At 50.6% G+C, this 23843-nt stretch overlaps 1 protein-coding gene across 4 annotated transcripts in view; it reads left to right on the plus strand.

Annotated features, from left to right (window-relative positions):
- PITPNB (phosphatidylinositol transfer protein beta) overlaps positions 1 to 23843 on the plus strand; it is a 49713-nt gene that overhangs the window by 16293 nt on the left and 9577 nt on the right. For 3 of the 4 annotated variants that reach the window (XM_041003933.1, XM_041003935.1, XM_041003934.1), the window contains exons 7-8: positions 1951 to 2034; positions 14757 to 14834. In XM_041003933.1, the coding sequence (XP_040859867.1) occupies positions 1951 to 2034; positions 14757 to 14834 (162 nt within the window). The remainder of the gene's footprint in view (positions 1 to 1950; positions 2035 to 14756; positions 14835 to 23843) is intronic. The other variant, XM_041003936.1, reaches the window with a different exon arrangement.

A 23843-nucleotide genomic window follows, 5' to 3' on the forward strand; every position in this document is an offset into this window, starting at 1 on the left:
CCGTCTGCAGCCCACTGTGTCTTCAGCAGAATGAGCGGGCAGCTGGGGAGCCGAGGCCAGGAGCCCCTCGACGCTCAGATGCACCCTGGTAGAATTGCTGTGTTGTTTTATTTTTTTTTTTCTGGAATATGGCACAGAGGTGTGCAGGAGGAAGGACCTGCTGTAACCTGTAACTCACAGATGCCACCGGCTCCTTGCTTGGCTGCTTGTGGGCGGCTGCGTGTTGTTCCCGAGGAGCATTGGTTCAGACGGAAGGGAAGGCCTGGGGGCATCTGGCATTTTTTTCCCCTCTTGAGCCGTAGTTCTCAGGGGTGGGACCCCTGGAGCAAAGGCGGCAGCACCTGCTGACTTGCTGCAGAAGCAGACGCCACGGAGCTGCAGGGTCAGGCACCTGGGCCCAGCAGCCCTGTTTGCTGCTGCGTCCTGCCATTTGCCGGCTGCCCTTCCAGTTGTGCAATGTTGCTGTTACAGGAGGAATAAATTAATGATGGTGGTCACGTCCATTCTTAATCTTCTATTACCGTGTCATTACATTATTGGTGTCAAAGAGCAGAATTTTGGAATTTTAATTTAGTATTCAGTTTCCTGTCAAGTGATCATTTGACATGTCACGTTGTTTTTTCATAGTGGCTGAAGTTTAGAGTCTAAATGACATGATCTGATACGATTTAATCTGCTATTTTCAGCTTTCAGATGGATGTGTCTTCTGGCAGTTTTTAAACAAGCCTTAATTAGTTCATAGACAGAATTTCAGAAATAAATGATTGAATAACATGAAGGGTAGAGGAGTTGACATCACACTGAAATTGAATAGCTTTGGGATAATTGGACTCAGGAGGCGTTTTCAACCATAGAGTGCAGTTCTTAATCTGTGTTGTCTTAGGGTTTATACAACTTCGGGGTTACGAGAACCTCATGTATCATTTGCGTTAAACATAGGTCATGCCCATTTTGTTTATACAAATCATCTGTGAGAACTTACAAAAATACAGGCATTTTACAACAAATTTGGCACACATGCACACACACATTGTTTCAAATTACAAGGAATAATAAAGGATTCCTAAGCATAAGATTTCAGACACCTAGCAATTGAAGCTATACTTTGGATTTTTTAAAATTGTTTTTATTTTTATTTGAAAGGTAAATTTACAGAAAGACCTCTGAGAGAGATCTTCCATCTGCTGTTTCACTCTCTGGATGGCCTCAATGGGCACAGTTGGACTGATCTGAAGTCACGAGCCTGGAACTTTTTCCAGGTTTCTTGTGTGGCTGTAGGGACCCAAAAGTCTTGGGTCCATCTTCTTTCCTGGGCCAACAGCAGAGGCCTAGATCGGAAGCAGAGGAACTGGGACATGAACCATCAGCCATGTGGGGTGCCAGCACTGACAGGTAGATTATTAGCCTGTTGAGCCGCCATGCTGGCTGCAGTAATTTGGATTTTTAAATTCTCCGTATTGTGCTGAGAAACCCCCAAGATTACATGAGAGGTCATCAGACAGTTTATGGGACAGCCTAGGACAAAGATTCAAAGCTAAATACTCACTTTGCAAGTGCAGGGATCCGCTGGTGCGTGTCCCAGCTGCTCTGCTTCCCATCCAGCTCCCTGCTCGTGGCCTGGGAAAGCAGTGCAGGATGGCCCAAAGCCTTGACGCCCTGTACCTGCATGGGAGACACGTAAGAAGCTCCTGTCTGCTGGCTTCACGTCGGCTCAGCTTTGGTTGGTTGGATAGTGAGACATTGGACAGAAGATCTTTTCTGTCCCTCCTCTCTGTAAATCCTGCTCCTGAGTGATACTTCCTTTCAATTACATCATTCCATGAGCTTTTACAAGTACATGTGTGTGTGTGTGTGTGTGTGTGTGTGTGTGTGTGTGTGTGTGTGTACACATGGCCGTAAAACCCGTAAGAATAATCTGCAGTTAGTTTTATTTTGCTTTGTCATTTATAGGTACATGGTTTAGATCCAAACACATGGAAAACGGTTGAAATTGTCCACATAGATATTGCAGATCGAAGTCAAGTTGAACCAGCAGTAAGTATCTGCAGCGCTGTTCGTGTAAAGCGTCACTGCCTTCTGCGTAGCCTGTCCTTGCACACCGAGGTGAGGGCCGCCTCTCTCGCTCCGCGTTGCAGGAACTCCAGAGAGGTGATCTGTCTCGAGTGCAAGTTTGCCGTTTGGTACAAGTGCTGCTTCGCTGTAAGAAGTGCCAGTAGGCGTGCAATGTAATTACACATTTTCATGGGGAGGGGGAGTGCGTTCTTTATACATTTTCCCTTGATCTTTAAATAATGGATCTCTCCTAAGCCATTTTCCACCGATGAGAGCCGTAGCTCCAGCTGGGCACCTGTGGCTCCCCTGTGTCTTGCCCAGCACAGTTGTCTTGATCAAGAGAATTCTTATGAACTTAGAGTTTTGTAAGGAGAGAAAGTTGGGTTCAGGCTGATATCCTTGTTCCACTTAACTCGTGCCAGCGTGGAAGCTAAAGCTCCCGGCCCAGTGCTGTGCCCGCTGGCTTGCTCTCCCCCAGCGGAAGGCCTGCCCGTCAGTCACTGGCAGCTGCGCTTGAGCCTGCCCGCCAGGGGTCTGCCCTGACCACCGGGACCCAAAGCCCGAGTGTCCCTGCGGATCTGGGTTGATCTCACTTCCTGCAGGGCAGTGTGGCATGAGCCTGTGTGCCTCAAGAGATGAAACTACCCAAGTGAATCGAGAGTTCGTGCCACGCTGGCATAGGAGAGCAGTTGGTCAGTTTGGTAACACCTCAGCTAGCGGTGGGTAAGAGGTGCTGAAACAGGCCCTCGGTCCGTTGCCGGGGGAGTTTAATGTGGGTGGAACTCATCCCCCAGAGTTGTGACTCTTCCTTTCAACCTGGCAAAATTCTGTTTCTAGGATTGACTCAGTGTGTAGTGACAGGTGCACAAGCCCAGGGTGGGAAGTGGCCTGACGTGTGGAAGTTTCTCCAGGTGTCGGGAACGCTGCATTCCTGGGTGAAGTTCAGCGCAGTTGTTAGATATACGGGGAACTCTGTTCAGGATGAGCTGGGGAGTCCTCTGCTCCCAGCTGTGTAACAGACCACAGGCCCGGTGCTCTGGTGGCTTGTTGCTTGGAATTAAATCCGTCCCACTGGTGCTTCAGAGTGTGGTGTCTGGACCTGCCGCCCCCCGGCATCACCTCACGGGCTTGGCAACTTGGAATGAGGGGTTAGTGACTGGCAGAGCAGAGGCGGGTGGGGCTGTGCCTGGGGTCTGGTCCCCTGGCACACCTCAGGGAGGGGGTGGGGATGAGGAATGGGGCAGAGCCCTGTGTCCTGGTGACCCCCGTGGGCCTTATCCCTGACTCACGGAATGCGTGATGGGCGAGGAGGGTCTCACAGTCAGGTCTGATCCTGTCCCACCCATGCTGACACCTTAGGCTCCTCCTGCACTTGAGCTGGGACGTGGCCTCAGGCAGGTCCCTGGCTGTACTGGGGTCTGTGACAAGGGTCTGCCTGCCTTATGAGTGCAGGGCAGCGTCTTAGAGGTGAGTGGTCTGTGGCTGCAGGGGCCCTGCCCTTCCTGTAGGCTCCTGTGTCTGATGGTAACATCTTAGTGCTGGAGCTGGTGACCTGAGCAGTTAGAAATATCCACAGGTCAAGTTGGTGGTTGTGTCTAATCCTATCCAACTTAGAAAGTAGTAAGAGTTGACCCTTCTCTCTCAGGTAAAGAAGACAAACCTGGGGAGACCGCAAAGGTATTGGCAGCCTCTCGGCTTAGACCTGCATCTTGAGTCCTGGAGATTTTAGGTTCAGCCTGATTTAATTCCATATTCAGTCTGTTTCTAATGAACTGGTCTGGTTTTTCTTGAGTGAGCTAATTGTCTTTTTTAAACGATTGCATTTTCTTTATCTTCTTTGCTTTGAAAGAAATTTAAAAATTAGTAATTTTGAAAAGCAGTTAAGTTTTGTAAGAATCAGGGCAAATGTCCTAGAACCATGAAGCTTGAGTCTTGTAGCTCCACCTGGTGGTCACTTTCTGTCACTGCAGGTGGTTTTAAAGTGACCCGAGGCCCATGTTAAAGGAGTGGCAATCAGTTACGGTTTAATTGAGCTTGGCGGTGATGTGGCTTCTGTATTGATTGTTGTACATTTGCTAGTTTGGGGTGTCTGTGTGAACTGTACCCTGCAGTGTGTAGAGGAGTATAACTGGGTAGACACTTTATCACGTTTACATGACCACCATAACTCCAGGAAGAAGGCTGGTTGTAGAAGTCTGTCAGGATCTCAGAAGAATTTGTGGAGATGATACGTACATACATAGAGAAGTGGTTTGTCAGGAGCGTTGTTGGTTACCTAGGGGGCTTGTTTTGTGAGCTTGGTTCTCAGTCACTTCCTGTTGGCCTGCGCACTGCACTGTCTGGGATTTCTGCATTACACTGTATCCACCATACACAACCAGCTGTGTGGAGGAGAGAGGTGATGTAGCTGAGATCTCACGGGAACAGGCAGGTGCTCCTCCCGGGGCTCCCGCCAGGCCCCCCCGCCCAGGGCCGCTTCCCAGCAGCCTTCCTCACCCTGAGCATCTGTGATGTCCCCAGGACCCTGACACGGAGTGAGCTTGGCAGTAAAAGTTTGAGATGAAAAAGAACCTTTTCTTTTCCTCGGGTGGTAGAGGTCTGTAGGTGTTGGCATTTTTATCCTCGTGGCACGTGTACGGGATGTTCTCTTGTTCCCCCTTCAGTGCGTGCAGGCGACGTGTGCGATGCGCCCTCGGTCCTGACGTGCGCTGTCTGAGCCAGCTGCTCCCTGACCATCCCCTTGCGCAGAGGCTAGGGCAGCCCCAGGAAAGCCCCAAACGTGCGTTCAGGCTTTGTTCTGAGTTAAGGGACTAAGGATTGGAAACGCCTGTCATTGCCGCAGGGCCGTGGTGAATGCTGGGGGCGCAGTGGGGGTCCTGTGGCACCCAGGCCTCCCCTGCGCACGCCGGCCAGTCGGGCAGCTGCCATCTGCTTCTGCTTCCTCGAAGGTGGAGACTGGAATCTGACCCCTTCTAACCGTCCGGCACTTTGTCTAAGTGGCTCTCCATGGTTTGTATACAAAAGTTATCTCCCTGGAGAGGGAGGGCCTTTAAAGGGTAGGCCTAGCACACACGTCAGAGACCTTTGGGAAATAATCTGAAATATAGTGAGCTTGCTTTTTTTAAATTGGAAGCACGTTTTAAGGTATTTGTGCGTGACCAGCAAGGGCCGTGTCTGCCTCCCTCTTGTCTACTTCCCTCTGGCACACGCTGTGACCGCTTTGCCAAAGCGTTGGACTATTTGGAAGGTGTGGTTTTAAAATGTGGCGTGTTTTCTGGGATGGTCAGTGGGTTTCCCACGGCAGGTGTCTGAGTGTTGATGCTGTCGTGGGGCCATCACACGGAAGACGGTGTTCCTGGAAGACAGGCAAGCCAGAAGCTCACACCCCGTGCAGACCGGGGGTCCTGGTGGGGTGTCCCCTCCCTGGACTTCTCCTTACAAGCCTGCTCGGAGAAAGCTCTCAGATGCCCTTGCTGGCACCTCCTGCCCCTTTTACCCACTGCGGCCCAGGTCTTTATTCCCATGCCCAGCACCCTTACCTGCCCAGGCATCCAGTGTCCACATTCTGCTGTTCTGTACCTCTCCTCACTTGGGGATGACCTGCTGTGAGCTGGCGGAGCTGTGTGCTCATGGAGCTGTGCCCTCTGCCACTCCAGGGGCTCAACCCATGCTCTGGACATCCTGTGGAAGCCAAGAGGTGGTTCTCCGTGGAGCCTGGAAGGTCTCTAGGGAGCTGATTATAGACCTTTTCTTAGGCTCCAGGCTGAGGGTTAGCTTACTATGCCACAGCACTGGCCCCCAAAACCTCATAATCTTAAAGACGGAAGAATCATAAAATGTATTTTCTGTTTTTTTTCTAAAAAATTATTTAGTCCTGGTGCGGTGGCTCAGTGGCTAAATCCTCACCTTGTAAGCACCAGGATCCCATATGAGCACCGGTTCTAATCCCGGCAGCTGCACTTCCCATCCAGCTCCCTGCCTGTGGCCTGGGAAACCAGTTGAGGACGGCCCAAAGGCCTTAGGACCCTGCACCCGCGTGGGAGACCTGGAAGAGGCTCCTGGCTCCTGGCTTTGGATCATTTCAGGTCTAGACACTGAGACCATTTGGGAGTGAACCAGCAGTTAGAAGAGCTTTCTGTAAATTTTATCTGCATTTCTAATATAAGTAAATAAATATTTTAAAAACTACTTCCCTTATTTGTAATTCACAGTTACACAGAGGGAGAAACAGATTTTCCATCCTCTGGTTCACTCCCTTGCTGACCACAGTGGCCACGGCCAGGAGCTTCGTCTGGTCCTCCACATGGGAGCCAGGACCGTAAGCGGGAGGCTGGATGGGGCCGCGTGCCTGTGGAATGTGAGCACTGCGGGCGACAGCTGCACGCGCTGTGCCACGTCAGCCCCCTGAGGTGTATTTTCTAAATGGTCTTTAGATTAGCCCTTCCTGTTCACATGTGAAATGTGATCCCAAATGGATTCTCTCTGGAAAAGGTTAACTCTTGGGTCACTCCTGTGGCCTTGCTGATCTGTCAGTGACAGGAGGTACGTCTCCGTCTGGGTCAGTCCCTGCTGCACGTTCCCAGGGCAGCTGTGGCCAGGGCCCCGTTGGCCGCCCTTACGGCATGGCAGCCGCCTGTGCTGCAGGGGCCGGGTCGGCTCCAACTGGGGCTGCTTGGGTGGTGCGGCGGCTGCCCGGATCTTCAGATCTGAAAAGGGCCTCTGTGCAGTAGCAGTGCGTGGCAGGGAGCCAGCCCGGCCTGCGGTGGCCAGCTGCTGCTGGGGCGACGTCCAGGGCGCGAGCAGACACTGGCTCCGAGTCGAGTGCCTCTCCCGCTGGCCGCTCACAGGAGCCCAGACATTGAGTCCTCAGGTTGGCAGCTTGCCCTCCTCGCAAGCCACCGCTCTCCAAAACCTGAGTGTCTGCATGGCAAACGGGGTGCTCGCAGCCTGCTGCTGACTCGGTGCAGGCGCGGAGTCGGTGCCCTTCAGGAAGAAGTCGTCCACACAGCCGGCTTGGAGGTAGCAGTTGTGTGTTTGCACTTGTCCAGTGCTGTCCTGCCTTTGTTACGCACACCATTGTCAAGCTGCTCTGTAGGAAGGTGGGTGTTCCACTTGACTTGGATCTTCACAGGAGATCTGCGTAAATGCCTGTGAGCAGGTTCCTAGCAGAAACAAATGTGGAAGTGTTCCCACGGAGCCCTTCTAGGGTCAGGGACTGAGAGCCCTGCTCGGTGAGGGCGCCTGCCCGGTCTGCGAAGACAGAGTTGGGTGGCACTGCCCTCTGGTGGAAAACGAAGGCACTGCTTATTTCAAGAGCCCTGACATCTTGGCAGGGATTGTTAGATGGCTGTTACAAGTCCCGGGGAATAACTGTTCAAACAAAAGAGTTTTTCAGGGGAGCCCATTACTGACTTTGGTTCATTCCTGATTCCTTATGTGTCGTAACAGTAAGAAGATGGCGTGATGCAGGTGGTGAGGCGGAAGGTTCTGCGGAAGGGCGGGGCAGGTGCCGTGTGAGCGGCGGCACGTGCTGGCATGTTTTCTAGGAAACCCGTGAGAGCAGCTCTAGGCTGAGTTTTTAGAGTGCATTGCTTCACCGTCCCACCCCTTTGACAGCTCTCAGGAAAGGCTCCCGGGTGCCCGGAAGCAAGCACAGAGCCCTGTGGGGCTTGGGTCTCACAGGTGGTCACAGTGGAGGCGTGTTTTGGGAAACAGTGCCGGAGCTGACTCGGAGTCCAGCCTCGCCGGAGTCCCAGCCCGTAGGCTTGGCAGCGGTGGGCCTAGGCCAGGCCCTCAGTGTCCGGGCCCGGGCCCACGCCGACCCCTGCTTGCAGGGACATGACTGGAGGGGCTGCACGGCGGAAACAGGAAACGCACTCCACAGAGGCGGCCAGGTTCAGGCCACTTCTTGGATAGTGCTTCGAAAGATGGTGCTCAGCAACTTCTCTCTAGTGTTTGTTAGCCGTGCTGAGACGAGGAGGGAGGCCCTGGAGTCAGGCTCTGGAGGGCAGGGAAGGAGCGAGCATGTTGGGACCGGCTGTCGGGGTCCGTCGGGGTCTGCGGCCTGCTCCCTGGTGCCAGGAGTCAAGGTGACATTCATTATCTACGGTCAGATAAGGAAACAGCTTCATTAAACAGTGACTACCCTAAACATAGTACATGCATTTCAGGCAGATGCAATTTTAAAATACATGATGCCAAATAAAGAGCTTTAACAATTGACTTCATAGGTTAAAATTTATTTCTTTGTTGTCTTGAGCTGATAAGGTCTTCATTATAAAATGTTATAAACATATTCCTGAGGCCTGGCCTGGCATAGCAGCTAAAGCTGCTGTGTGTGGTGCTGGCTTCCCACATGGGCTCCAAGTCAGATCAAGCTCCCTGCTAGGGGCCTGGAAAAGGCTGTGGGCTCCTGGCTCTGGCCTGCCCCAGTCCCAGCTGTTGTAGCCACCTAGAGAGTCAGACAACGGAGCTCCTCTGCCTGTGGTGCTGGCCTTCTGGTTGCACAGCTTCTGATCCAGCTCCCCGCTGTGGGAAAACAGTGGGGGACGATGACCCAAGTTCTTGGGAACCTGCAGCCACAGGGCAGGCCAGCAAGAAGCTCTCTCTGCCTCTCCCTCTCTGTAATTCCGATTTTCAAGTAAAATAAATCCTTAAAAATGAGTAGTGAAGAATATATTACTAAATTAATATGGAAAAGGGATTCAAAAAATTCATGAAAATCAAAGACTAAGATTTATTTATTTTTATTGGAAAGTCAGATTTACATAAAGATTTTCTGTCTGCTAGTTTACTCCCCAAGTGGCCGCTACTGCTGGAACTCAACCAATCCAAAACCAGGAGCCAGGAGCCTCTTCTAGGTCTCCCATGTGGGTGCAGGGTCCCAGTTCCTTGAACCATCAACTCCCTTCCCAGGCCACAAGCAGGGAGCTGGAATTAGAACTGGCACATGCAAAGCCAAGGACTAGCCCCTGGGATACCGCACCAGACCCTCCAAATCATTTTTAATTCCCCATTTCCATGAGCTTTTTGAAAACCGCACAGTATTTGTATAAGCAGCAGGCCGGCTCCCCGAGGGTGGAGGGCTGAGGAAGGCCTGCCGCCCAGCCGCCCCTCCTCAGTCCCTGCCCCGTGGGACGCTGCGTGGACCATAGCAGGCATCGGCTGCAGCTTCTTTAGGGCTGAGCTCAGCTCGCGGGTTACTTTGTTAACTTGTGGCATGACGGTGTTGGTGATCTCTGGCTGCTGGGAGGAAACAGACTGATGGAAGCTGCTGCCACTCCTGCCCCCATCCGCTCAGCTCCCGCCTGCTGCCCAGGCCCGGCTGGCTGCCCAGGCCCGTGAAGGCGCGCTGGAGGGCAGAGCCGGCAGGTCTGACTGCAGCTGTCGGACGAGAGGGCTGAATTCTAGAATGTTTTTGTTCCTGTGAGGTACATTCAGGAACCGAAACTAGGCCAACAAGTTATTGACAATTAGTGGTCCCTTGGGAATCTACTTTAATGAATAGATAAGAATGATTTGTAATTAGCATAATAATTATATGCAAATGAATGCTTCTGAATTGCTCTAAAACACTTCTGAACTGTTTAAACAGCCCTCCTGAGATCTTGTTACTCTATTAATTTGTGTAGCAAATCTTTTTTTCATAGATCATGCAAAGATAAACTTCAGCCCAGCCCCTGTCCGAGTGATTATGAATTCCAAGGTGGTAGGACCTGAATTAATGAGATTTACTTATACTATATTAATGGTACTCTGTGGGAACCTGAGAGGGTGAGGAGTCACTGGGGAGATGTAATTAAAAATAGGAAAGAAAGCTGTTTATTAGAAAATAACTGTTGGAATTAGTTTCTTAAACAAGTTAGTAAATGTTATTTCTCTGTATACCTCAGTCTTTCGCAACTACAAGATTTAATGCAAATATTTCTTTAATGGACCTACCCTTTGGAGCCCGGCTCGAGTTTTGTCAGCTCATTAGTTAGGTGTTTGGCACTCGGGTCAGCCAGGAACACCTTATGTTTTTTGAAGTTCCACAGTCCTGGAAAACCAGGGCAGTGCTAATAAATGATATTTGCTGTGTCTCTTCCTTTTTGTTTCCTCCACCCTGTGCCTTGTTGGGGGATGTGGCTAGAGCGTATAAGCTTTGCCGAGCTCATGCGGCAGTGCCCGAGCGTTGTAAGCTGAGTGGCTGTCGTTGAGCTGCTGGAGTTGGACACGACGCACGCCTTGCAGCAGGCGATGGGCAGCTGCACCCCTCTGCAGTTGGCACGCTTGCCCTGTGAAGTCCTCACCTGGAGGGCGGGGGCAGGGTTGATGCCGAGGAATTGTAACTCTGGGTGGGATGCTGTGGGACCTAGGAGACACTCAGCCGCGGCTCGCAGTGTCTGCGGCTCCTTTCGCGCACTGGCCCATTCAGAAGCATGAGTTAAGTCTGTGCTCAAGGACAGTTTGGTCGGTTCAGCACAGATTTCTGTACTTGGCATGTGGAGGGACGGCCACTGTGCTAAAAGATTCATAAAACTAATATCCTTTGTCTTCAGAATGACTCTGGTTTCTATTGAGAGTTTTCTGGTGAGAGCTGTGGTGAGTAACAGATGTACACCCAAGAGGTAGCGCAAGTTTTGTATTCCAGTGACAGAAAACTGTGATTTATAAGAATTTAATGAATGTCTTCTGTGGCTGCAGTGTGCAGACTTGGTAATCCACTCAGTTACCACATTATATTTTATTTTGTTCTCCAAAGGGTGTCTTGACTTTCACTTGCCTCCTCTTTTGCTTAAAAAAGAATTTTCAATTGAATAGAGTTGTGTTAGCACTCACCCGAATCTCCTGTACGCTGTTACCATTGTGTTTTTCTGTCGTTCAGGCGCAACTCCTGGTAGAGGCAGGTCCCGTCTGGGGACGTCCCACCACCTTGATAATGATGGTTTTTACCAGCCCCTCATCCCAGCCAGGCCCCTGGGCATTACGCAGATAATTAAAATCAGAGCTTACAAAAACTTTAAATACAATATACCTTAGCAATGAGATTTTTTTTTTCTACTCTGAAACATGATTTTAAAACCCATTTTAAAAATGCATTTTCTTGGCCTAGTGAATTTGCACTTTTTTTTTTTTCCCAAGGATTACAGAAAGTGCATAGCAAATTCAGCCTTCAGAATACCCAGGAGCTGAAGACTCAAGTAGGCTACAGCTGTCTTCCCCCACAGTATTCTAAAAGAACTAATGAGATGAGAAGTCTGCAGCTGGTGGCAAGCACAATAAACCGTGAGGCAAGGGCTTCTCTTCATCAGGGCCTCCGCTCTCCCCACGGGATCCCAGAGGAGACAGAGTCCTAACAAAGGCAGCAGGCTGTCTCCTTCCACACTATTGCTCATTTGCAGCTATAATTGGTAGCTGAGGTTGCATTCTGTATGCTGAAATTGTCATACATGAAGGAATATATTTGTTCATTGTGATAGGGATATAAATCGGGCAGTTCTCAAGTACGGGAAGCCGGAGCCAGATCCCAACCATAAAATTGTAGCAAAGATAACACTGCTAAAAAGAAAAAAAAAAATGTAAATGTTGTAGACATGGAAAACTCAGGTTGTTAAATCTATACCTGCTTCCTGCCCTTTAGTGTCTTGCTGCTTAATTCAGCTGATTAAACATTTACATATTCCAAGTAACAGGAAAAAAAAAGACACGAAAAGTCCTCGGCTTTGACACAATGCGTTATCCTCATCTGTCAGGGTTCAAGTGCTATTGTTAGCAATTGGGCTTGGTTATGTTTCCAATATAATATCTTTAATGTTTGCTGTTTTGTATTCAAGAGGAAAAGGTGGAGAGAGGGAACACTGTGTGTGTGTGTGTGTGAGAGAGAGAGAGAGAGAGAGAGAGAGAGAGAAAGAGAATACACACCCATGCCTCCTGGGAAACCTGGCCCCGCCCTGGTGTTTCTGTCACTGGTTTGGTGGCATCTTTTGACACCTTTCAGCCTCCTGTGTGGTGAAGCCAGTGTTTGCCCGGGGTGGTAGGGGGTTCGAGTTAAAGTCCTGGGGTGGATGAGCCACCTCCCCTCCATGAGGTGAGAGGGTTTGGGTAGTCTGTAAGTTGACGTCTTGATTGTGTGGGGCTGTGGCTCAGCAGTGTGGGCAGGAGCGGCTTGCCCTGCTCTCGAGGCTCAGAGAAGGACTTTGGGAATAGTACCCTGGCAAGGCCTGGAGCTGAGACGCCCACCACCCCGTCCGCCCCCCATTTTCTTTGGCTGATGATGCTGCGTCCAGTAGGTCAGCCCACTGGGGAGCTGAGCTCAGGAAAGCATGTCAAAGCCGCTGCCTGGCTGCCACTGCCAGCTCCACCGCAGGTGCCTGTCACGCCTCGGCCTTCCTCCAAGTCCTCTCCAGTGAGCTCCACGTGAGAATGTGGCTGACAGTGGCTATGGCTCGGACTTCTACTTCTTTTTTTTATTATTAAGATTTATTTATTTTTATTGGAAAGGCAGATGTACAGAGAGGAGGAGAGGCAGAGAGGGAGATTTTCCGTCTGATGGTTCATTCCCCAAGTGGCTGCAACGGCTGGAGCTGAGCCGATCCGAAGCCAGGAGCCAGGAGCTTCTTCCGGATCTCCCATGCAGGTGCAGGGTCCCAAGGCTTTGGGCCGTCCTCGACTGCTTTCCCAGGCTACAGGCAGGGAGCTGGATGGGAACCAGCACCCATATGGATCCCAGCACAATCAACGCGAGGACTTTAGCCACTGTGCTATCACGCCGGGCCCCAGACTTCTTAAATCTGCTGTTTATGTCCTGCTTTTATAGAATGCTCCCATTTTATTCCTTCAGCCCTTGTGAAAATTTTGTGTGCCTTAGGCTTGTGAGTTTTCTTCCACGTGGGGAGGGTGGGTCTAAAACAGGTAGCTCTGCAGTCTACTTCATCAGTGCAGATACCTGCTAACTTCCTCATAAATCCCCAAGTGGACTTGCTCCGCAGCCTTGGCTGTTGGCCGAGTGCTGGCTTCTTAGTGGTGGGGCAGCTCTTGGAGTGAGCATTTCAGCCCTTGATGCCTGGAGCTTCAGTTACCTTTTCCTTGTTGACTGCCTTTCCTCCAGCCACCCTGGCTCCTTATGCTCCAGAGGCTCCTTCACTTTGTGAACACAGCCTTCTGTGTGGTGGCCGTCGAGGTGACATACCATCGTGAACCGCGGCCTCGTGATCGCCTGTGTAGATGGTTCTTCTGTTAGTCAGAAGTGAGGTTGGCAACTCGGGGGAGAACTCCCAGCGACTGACAGCAGTTTTCTGATGACGTGCCCGGGCCAACAAGGGAGCTGCAGCTGTCCGGCTCCTTGGCGGGCATCTTGTCCTGGCCCCTCGTCCCTGGGCGAAGCTGGAGCTGCCGCGCGGTGCGCGTTTATCTGCAAGCAGAAGATCCATGAGCCAGCAGTGTAGGGCTGTCGAATGATGGTAGCTCTCGCTGGGCCTCTTGTACTTTCTTAGACAACCTGTAGGCAGGCTGCAGGCTCAGGGTCACACACTCAGGTCTACCTGCCTTGTTCTCTCCCTGAACCTCACATCTTCCACGTGCGATGTGTTTATAACATTCTGTGGAGTTCGTAATCTGCCGTGCGCTTATGGAGTGACGCAGGTGCGGCAGTGAGAGCGTGCACTGCGCTCCGGAACGCCCTACCCTCGTATCCTGGCTGCAGTGCTGCCATCTTACAGCCGCGTCAGCCAGGCTCTCCTGTGACGGGGCGGGGAAGAGCGCCAGTCCCCTCTGCAGGCAGGAACTCTCTATGGGGGGGAGGGGGAGGGTGCTTTATTTTTTTATTGTGTGTATGTATGTGTTTATATTGGAAAGGCAGATATATATAGAGAGAGAGAGGAGGAGAGACAGAGGGGAAAATCTTCTGTCTAATGATTCACTCCCCAAGTGACCACAATGACCAGAGCTGAGCCGATCCAAAGCCAGGAGCTCTTCCGGTCTCCCACGCGGGTACAGGGTCCCAAGGCTTTGGGCTGTCCTCCACTGCTTTCCCAGGCCACAAGCAGGGAGCTGGATGGGAAACGGGGCTGCTGGGATTAGAACTGACGCCCATATGGGATCCCAGAGTGTTCAAGGCAAAGACTTTAGCGGCTAGGCTACCGCGCTGGAGCCTTGAGGGTGTTAAACAGACCTACTGACCCTCGGCTGCTGTTAGTTGCAGCTCATGTCTGGGTTTTTAAAATCTGGGCTTTGGCTTTTCAGAAGTAATAAATGTTAAGGGAAACAGTTTACATGGCAGTGGAACCTTGAAGGCCGCCGTACGTGTGACCTATGGCTCCGTGGACGAGGGTTTGCAGAGGCCAACCCGGAAACTGACCCAGCTTCGGGAGCGATCGGGGCGTTAGGGGATCCGTGGTTGTGGTTGTGTTCCCGTCACAGTGGCAGCCCCCTGAGGGGTGTGTATAGTCCAGAGTCATTGTCAATGCTGGGATGGCTATGTTTGAGCAGTTTGTCTGCGGAGGTGATCACAAATGAGAGATGTGCCTGAAGGAAGCTTTTAGGCCAAGGGCGGAGCCGGAAGCTTAGATGCCACTGCAGCGTTCTGCTTTTGGGCTTCACGGTCGGCAGAAAGGGGTCTGCTCTGGGCTTGGCTGAGCACGGAGGGAGCTGTCGCGGAAAGCCAGGGTGAGGTCAGGACCTTCCCTGCTTTGCTTCTGCACTTCTGACTTTGTTTTGCTTTGCAGGACTACAAAGCTGATGAAGATCCGGCATTATTCCAGTCAGTCAAGACCAAGAGAGGCCCTTTGGGACCCAACTGGAAGGTACTGGATTCTGACCTTGCTGACAGGCAAAGTCTTGGCAGGGGGCACTCATGACAGGTCCTGAACCTTGAAGAGCTGCTAAGGTTTAAATGGAAAATAGGAATGGCACAAAAATAGCCTTCTTTGCGATAAGGACTTAGAGCCCCTTGCAGTTGGCCGGCACGCCTGCACTGCCTTGCCAGAGCGGAGCCAGACTGTCACTTGGAACGTAATGCTATGCTGATAACTGCTGAGACGGACAGCTGATTTAGTCTTTGGGGACTGTAATGTTCTCTTTTGAGACTTGAGGCGGTACAAAAAAAATCCATGCTAAATGAAGTTCATACTTGAAGTTTAGTCTTAGTAAAAACTGAACAAGTTCCCTTCAGCCAAGCTCCTGTCCCCAGCCTTTTAGAAATGGTTACGTTTTAGGAAAGCAACCTCCTGGGGAGCGATCCCCGTGGCAAGCAGTTGTTCTGGGTGAAGAGCACACCTTTATTTGTGCATGTTCAAAGCAATTACAAGGTGATTGTTTATGTAGCTAGAGAAATAGCATGCTTTTTCTTTAAAGATTTATTTATTGGAAAGGCAGATCATATTTATAGAAAGAAGGAGAGACAGGAAGATGTTCTGTGTGCTGGTTCACTCCCCAAACGCCAGCAACGGCCAGAGCTGAGCCGATCTGAAGCCAGGAGCTTCTTTCTGGTACAGGATCCCAAGGCTCTGGGCCTTCCTCAGCTACTTTTCCCACACCACAAGCAGAGAGCTGGAAGGGAAATGGAGCAGCTGGAACACAAACCCATGCCCATTTGGGATCCTGGCACTTGTAAAGTGAGAATTCGGCCATTGGGCTGTCAACACTGGACCCTGGGATGCATTTTCAAAGACACATCCTGTAACTGTAGCTGCCGCCTGTGGCTTTCAGCAGAAGGGCACCTACCCCCTAGCACGGAGTCCAGTGTGCGCGCGAGGTCCAGTGCAGGTCCTCTGGCCCCGCAGCCTGGCTTCCACCCCTCCCCAGAGTGCCCCCTGCTCCCTTGCTGCAGTAGTACCTGCCTGCCTGCACTTAGCCGGGACAGGCGGAGAGAAACTGCCTGAGCACCAGGCCCCGTGGCGCAGCTTCCCTGCTGGCAGAGCAGCAGAGGTGATAGTAACAGTTGCAGGGGAAGCAGTAACAGTTGCAGGGGAAGCGGCAAGGTGTTTGCTGTCTCTGGAGCCTTGATCCAGCACTAGTCACAGCTGTGTAAGGTGTAGAGGCACAATAGTGACGCCCAGTCACCACTCTGCACCATGTATGTCCTGTCACCATGGCCAGGCACGCTGTGTGTGGGATGTGCAGAGTTTGACCATTTCTGTTACAGCAGTACATTGTGTACACACACACACACACACACACACACACACACACACGGCACCAAGGGAAATGTGGTGCACATTCAGTGTGACTCTGTGGCTTGTGGCTTGGATGAACTTAATTTTTTTTTTTTTTTTGAAAGGCGGACAGTCATACAGGCAAGGGCACTCCTACGCAGTGATTTTCCTGCCCAGATGCCCACCACAGCCAAGGCTGGGCCAGGCTGATGCCATGAACTAAGAATTCAGTCTTGGTCTCTGCCCTGCGGGTGGCAAGGCCCCCCGTCTGCGAGCCGTCTCCTGCTGCCCCGTCTGAACGCGTATCAGCAGGAAGCTGAACTGGAGAACGGGGCACGCCCGGAGGGCAGGCAGGTGGCGTGCGTGGTGGCTGCACAGCCAGGTCAAGGGCTTACCCCGAAACGAAATGGCGGTGTTGTTTCCAATAAAATGAAGCTGTTGTCATGATCAGCACGCTCTTGTCTTTGAAAATCAGAAGCTCTCACCTGGCTCCCGGTTTGGGTTGATGAGCCCTCTGAGTGTTTCACCCCTTGCTAACCCAGCTACTCCGCCCGGCGGTTTCCCTCCCCGGGCCTCTAGAAATGGTTAGCCACCTGCCGCTGCCGTCACTGGCTCCAGGGTTGGTGGTGGACTTGGGCAGCTGGAGTGCAGAGGGCCGCACAGTTTGCAGAGCCTTTTCTAACAGGTATAATGGTCTTGGTTGGGAACAGATTTCCATATTTTCCACATTTGTTGGCATCACATGCTGCTGGTTTGGCCTGCTGTATCATACAGACCTTTCATTTTAAAAGCAAAACCCCCTCATTCCAGAGGTGTGGGCTTCATTTTCCGCGTAAGGAGGAGTTGCACAAGCCTGAGCCCAGAGTTACGTCTTGTTAGTCGGGGTTCGGCGCTTGGTTAAGTAGCCATGCAGTGATAGGAAGGCACTTTCTTGATATTTTTGTTGTTGATTTGAAAAGCAGAATTGCAGAATTCAAGGTCTTCCACTCATGGTTCACTCCCCAAATGGCTACAGTGGCCGTGGATGGCCAGACTCAAGCCAGCAGCTTCTTCCAGATCTCCTTCGTGGGTTTAGGAGGCCAAGACACCTTGGCCATGTCCTGCTTTCCCGGGTGTGTCAGCAGGGAGCGGAGATGCTGGCCTCACAGGCAGTGGCTTCACCCCCTGAGCCACAGTGTGCCCCCTAGCAGTGCAGTTGGTAACTTCAGAAACTTTTTTTTGCTTCAAAGTGGAATTGTGCATTGCTAACAACGTAGAAGTCTTTTTGGGCACTGTTTGTATGGATGGTGTACGTGTGGAGAGGTGTGTGTGCTGGCACGGGCATGACTGCCAGTTCTGGAGGCTCGTGGCGTTTCTCTCTGGTTGCCAGTTGACCTTGTCTGATGTGGGTGAACAGCAGTTGTTGTTTTAACAAATTAAAGCACTGCCTTTGAAGAGCACGGCTTTGTTTGTATCTTACGGCAAGCCCTTGTTTTCTTTCTTGAAACTTAAGTCAGATACCTCATGAAGATTTAAGCTTCTGTGTCTACATCAATCTAGTTATTAAGAACTGGGCCTCAAAAGGTCTTTGTAGAGGCTTTGCCAAAGCATCTATCTTTCAGTGTCTGGCTTGTCTCTGAAGCCTCATCTGGCACTCTGAGCGTTGGCATGTAAGGGCACCGTAAAGGAGTTGATGCGCAAATGATGTTTGTCTTTCTGTTAGCATCACACAGGTGCTTTTTCTCCTCATAAAGGTGTGTCAGGTTTGTCTTCTGGGTTTGTTAACTCCTCGAGCGTGGCCTGCTGGCCCGGCCTGGGCCTGCTTAGCTAGGTTGTAGTCTCCTAGCATCACCCCAGAGGGGCACGGGGTCCTGCACACCAGTGGGAGGTACCAGTTTTTCTTTTCTGACCGTGCTACCACAACTCCTTCTTGCTCCTTTACGGAATAAAAGGATGGCACACGCTTGGTTGTTAGTGGCCAGCACTAATGAAGTTTCAAGATTCTCTTGACCTGGAAATGTCTTTTGAGATGCTAACTGTTGAGAAAGTGACCCAGGGACTCCTCCCAGAAGGCTGTGTCCTTGACCTGGTAACCACCCTGGCAGCAAGGCTGAGGGTGTGCTCTGGTTTCTTGGTCTGCACACGTCACCAAGGCCAGGGAACCGTGGGAAGGCGTTTGACAGCCCCCTCTGTATAATTGCCTTGCAGCAGCGCCAAGCTTAATCCTGGGGTTCTGGTTGGAGCATGTTTGGGATCACAGGTGATAAAAGCAGACCTTCACACCAGCCCGCTCTCTTTTTCTTTCTGGAATACCTTGGTGGCTGGGTTTTTTAAAGTACGGATTTGGCTGGGCCAGGCCAAAGCCAGGAGCTTCATCTGTGTGTGCCACACGAGCGGCTCAGCAGGGCGCTGGCTCCAGCTGCTGTTCACGGCAGGCTGCTGCTTCACCTGCGGTACCACAGCACTGGCCCCTGAGGGGCGGGGCAGGATACAGGTCCTCCTGTGCTGGTTCACTCTGAAATGACTGCATTAGCCAGCCCGAGCCAGCCAGGAGCCGGAAACTCCCAACGTGGTCTCTGACATCGGTGGCAAGGACGTGAGCACCTTAGCCAAGTAATGCTACCTCCCAGTGCGTATTAACAAGGACCCAAATTAGAAACCAGGATTCAGACTGAACCTCCAGTTAGGGGTACTGACGTTGTCATGCAGTAACTTAACCCGCAGTGCCAGCCTGCAGTCCTGCAGAGGTAAAGAAGGTGCGAGTTTTGCAAAATACTTTGGAGGGATGTGGGAAATCGCCGGGCATCCTTGCATGCACAGTAAGCTTTGGGATGTCATCTGTCCGCCTCTGTGAGATGAGCCCGTGGCTGGTTCATCCTTGACTTCGCATTGACTTGCATTCAGCTCTTGCCATTTGGCAGCCAAACAGGCCTTGAGCCTGTGGACCCCGCCTGGGCTTTGTGACCTTACCCAAGCACCTGCTGCTCCTGGGTCTGGGCGGTGGTCCGCCCCCTCCTCCCCCTCCTGCCCTCTGCTTACCACCGGATTCTCTCACCAGTTTGCTTTCTGATTTATTTTGGTAAACACAAGTACTGGCACAGACATTGGCTCATTGTACGTGTTCAGATTTGCAGGAAATGGATTAACTGTCTTAAACCAAATGAAAATCTCTTAAATGTTGGTCCTGCCGTCATGTCCAACTTAGTTCCTGTCCAGATGGCTACCTGCACGAGATAGTGGGCAAGGCTGCCAGGTGGAGAAGAGAGCGGGCAGTGGGTGGTCAGCTTTAAGTCTCAGTGCCTGTGTCGGATGCTCCGGAACCTGGGTTAGTACCGATGGATGCCCATGCTGGCAGCAGCCCCAGCACTGCGTTTATTTTTAACTTTCTTTGCAAAATCTTGTTGGAAACTTGTATTACAGAATCAGTTGCTGAAATTGAGCATTCAGATTGCTTAAATTGAAAAAATTAACGCATGAAGGACATGAGCCTTAAAGAAACTGCTATGACTTTGCAGAGTGTTAGCTTGGGTTAAGTTGGAAAGTCAGAGAACTGCTGCTGGGTTAGGTCTCCAGTGGCCACAGTGGTGCAGACTGCATGTCCAGGCTCGTGTGTGGGTTACAGGAGCCCTTTTCCTCCTTCCATCACCACCACATCCTAGGATCTGCCCTGGGCAGGAAGGAATAGAACTAGGAATAGAACCCAGGCCTGCTAAAGGCCAGGCTAGCTGCCCACTCTCCAAACATGACTGCAAATTGGAAAAAGTGTATGTAAAGCTGAGATGTCTCATGAGACTGAGAACATTTTTAGAAAGTGAGTTTCCAGAGTGCTTTTGGAGTCCCTGTATTTTTCAATTCTCCTTCACGTTTGTATATATTTATTTGTCACAGATTCAAGAAACTAGTTCTTGTGGATAACGTGGGCTGATTGCTCACCATTCCAGTCAAACACACTGTGTTTTGTTTAGTTATTTTATGTGGTTCCAGTATACATTACTCCCCCTCAGGCCTTGTCCACATACCTTAGAGTAACATAATACGCCTTGTTAAATTGAAAACAGAATTTGAGTTTGGGAGTTTCATTTATAGTTAGAAACGTGAAATGTAAGGAATTCGGTGATATATACAAGCTATTTAAATATAATTTTGGAAACATCTCATAACTAACTAGTACTTGTTGACGTTACAATAATGGAGCAGTGGCTGTAATTTGGAGTTCTTCCATTAGCCTACAACTCCAAGAATTGCTGACTTTTTTTGTTGTTGTTGCCAAGCATTCTTAGGTCTGAGTTGGTTTTTTTTGTTTGTTTTTTGTTTTTTGGGTTTTTTTTTTTACTGGAAAGTGGGTAAGACTATTATTCCACATATTTTTTTTCCTGTTTCTTGGGTAAAGGGGGAGATGAAGGGAGAAGCCCCACTCATCCCAGGTCCCCAACCAAGCATTCTTTATCTTTTTTTTAAAAAGTTGTTTTAAAAGTTTCACTAAATTGGGGCTAGGCTGGAGTTCTGTGTGCAAAGTCTTAAATCAGATTTTGGATTTGAGTTATTTTTTATTGTCCAGAGGGAGGGATCAGAAGGGATTAGTGTGGAGACCAGAGAGGAAGCTTCGACCAGCAGGGCCTGTGGTCCTCCCAGGAGCACAGCAGGCCCTGGAGGTCCCAGAGCGTTACCCGAACATGGACCCCCAGTAGCCCTCAAGTCTGTTTGTTCTTCCCCGGAATGTTTCTGATCACCCCTCAGAGTTGATGGTGGTGTCCTTTGCAGGTATTCCTTGCTCATTGCTTTCAAGATAACTTTGCTTCCCAGTGGGTTGGACTAAGATTATCTGTTAAAGATTTTAATTGACCTTTTAGCTTGATTTTGTTTAGTTTTGCATAGCTTTGATTTATTAAACATCAAAAAGAAGAGCAGAAAAAAAAATATTTTGATTGAAAGTGATACACAGATAATTTAGGGCAGTGTAAATCTTTGTCCTAAAATATTTGGCTGAGGGCCCAAACATTTTTTTTTTTTTTTTTGAGGCAATCTTTTAAGCAGTAGGTTTTTGGTTTGTTTTTGTTTTTGGTTTCCCTTTCTTGATTATAAAATGCTACCATCAGCTTTGGAGGAAAAATTTTTTTATTTAAAAGACAATAAAAATTCAGTTGCAGTTCTACCACCTAATTACCAGTCTTTGGTCTGTCTCCCGATCGGTGTGCTTTGTCCATGTAGAAGCCCACACACTGCCCGTGATTCCCACGTCCATGTTGATGCCTGTATTACCCGTGATTCCCACGTCCGTGTTGATGCCCACACACTGCCCGTGATTCCCACGTCCATGTTGATGCCCGTATTGCCTGTGACTCCCGCTCTCCCACTGGCACCGCGTTCTTGACTTGGAAGTGTGCAATGGCCCAGTGTTCAGAGGGCCCGGGAAGCGTCTCCCCACGCCACTGCAGCGGATGTTGAGTTAGTAATTAGTGAGTCTAGGTTTAAGTCTGTGGCGGTGTTTCCTCACCTGGCCAATGGGATGTATTTCCCAGAGTGGCATTACCAGGTAAAGGGCATGTGGCAGGCTGTGGGGCTTAAAGGCTTGTTGTTGAGTGGTTTGGTCTTTCACTCCAGAGCGACGATACCAAAGGGTTCTGTTACAGATGTTTTGCTTACACACCTTTACTAGTTCTCCGTTTCAGTTGGAGAGCCGTTGTTCACGTTTAAGATGGTTCCCAGTTTTACTGTGTGGGTTTGCTACTGATGGCAGAAACGCAGGACGTGGCTTGGGCGTTCTCAGAGTCGGCCGTCTGCCCTGCACAGGTCGCCGTTGCATCAGGCCAGGAGAGAAAGGCAGCTGGCTGTTCGCACACTTCACTAGAAGGCATTTTAGTGTTACCAGTTATAAGGCAGATGGAAAACAGTGAGACCGAGTGTCCCTTTTGGAGATAACTTGAAGAGCTGATTTTCTTCTCGGGGCCCGTCACTCAGCTTTTAGGAATAAATTTTACAGACTCCCAGTGTTAGCTCTGCCGCTGGTGAGTTCGTTGATCAGAGCAGTCTGGCAGAGTCACCGGGAAGAATGTGAGAAACATACTTGCTTCATTACCAGAGTCACGTGTGTGGATTCTGTGCCTGAAACCCAACTTCGAGAGGGACGTGTTTGTATTACATTGAGCTTATTCCGTTAATTAGAACCATGCCTCATCCTGATGTTTTTATAAAATAGTTGGAAAATTCCAAAAAGTCGGTGTTCTCCTAGAAACTACCCAGGGTTTTTGTTAGAACAAAGTGTCCGGTGAATTTGAAGGCTGCAGAGTGCAGCGGTCAGCAGCAGAGCTGGTGGACCCTTCCGTGTGTGTTAGGGTTGTTCCCACATACCACACAGTACTCCGCTGCCAAAGAAACAGCCTAAGCTGGGGCGGGCAGGGTTTTCCTGATTAAGCCCAGGTATAAGACAGAAAGTAATAGGAGAGCCCGGTGTGGTAGCCTAGCAGCTAAAGACCTCACCTTGCATGCACTGGGATCCCATAGTGTGCTGGTTCTAATCCTGGCAGTCCCGCTTCCCATCGAGCTCCCTGCTTGTGGCCTGGGAAAGCAGTCAAGGACAGTCCAAAGCCTTGGGACCCTGTACCCACATGGGAGACCCAGAAGAGACTCCAGGCTCCTGGCTTCAGATCGGCTCAGTTGTGGCTGTTGCCACCTGGGGAGTGAACCAGTGGACGGGAGATCTTCCTCTGTATATCTGACTTTCCAATATAAGTAAATAAATCTTTTTTAAAAAACAAACAGAAAAGGCAGCAGGAAGTTTTAGGACAAATCAGTGAATGTGGAGAATGTTTTGTCCTTTCGCAGCTGTGCTTTGTAACTCGCACATCCTTCCCCATCTGCAGCTAGGAACTAGAGCCCAGTTCACTGCCCCTGCTTGGGGTTCACACTGCTGGAGTCTAGCCTTCCCTGTGACCGAGGCCAGCTCGTGCCTCTCCTCCCCGCCTGTGTTAGCACTACTAGTGCCTGGCAGGTGCATCCTTCAACTGTCCCAGCAAGAGGATTTTGGGCAACTCATGGGATTAGTGCTTCAGCGTTAGCTCCTTGCCCGTTGAGAAATCCCTCTAGGAAGATCAGCCTTGTCGTAGGAGGAAAACTGAACCAAACCCATCCCACCCCGACTCACAGCAGCGCTGGCTGGCGCGGGACTGCAGCCTGCACAGCGAAGGGTGTCCCTTCTGGAAGAGTCTTGGCACCAAGCGCGGAGGAGATGGTGTCCCAGTGTTACTTGTATCGGGGGTAGGGTGTTTAGATGGTTACAGCATCATGCGCAGCTGTGCAAAAGGTTGGGTGTAAACTTAGCCTGCTACAGGTTTGGGATTTTCAGACCCACTTGTGCTTGCTTTTGGCAGAGATCACTGAATGCCTGTGCGGGGTGGGCATTATCCATTCCTGGAATGAACTTGGATATGGTCTAGCGGGTGTCGTGGGTCCCCCATTGCTTGCTGAAGCAGTCTTGTTCATGAAGTGTGGAGTGACGTGCACACGCCGAGTTGTCACATTGGTACTGTTTTACAAGGGGAGCCTGGGAAAGTACAGCTGAGCTAGCCGGGCAGTTCTGAAAGGACACCGCACTGGGCTGTTTTTATTGAAATGCTTGCTAGTGTTGCCTCATTGATTTAACCCACAGATCAGGTCGTTGTTCAGAAGAGGAAATGTTAGTTC

The sequence above is a fragment of the Ochotona curzoniae genome, unplaced genomic scaffold (genome assembly GCF_017591425.1).
Source record: "Ochotona curzoniae isolate NIBS_2020 unplaced genomic scaffold, NIBS_Ocur_1.0 scaffold_274, whole genome shotgun sequence".
NCBI lineage: Eukaryota > Metazoa > Chordata > Mammalia > Lagomorpha > Ochotonidae > Ochotona > Ochotona curzoniae.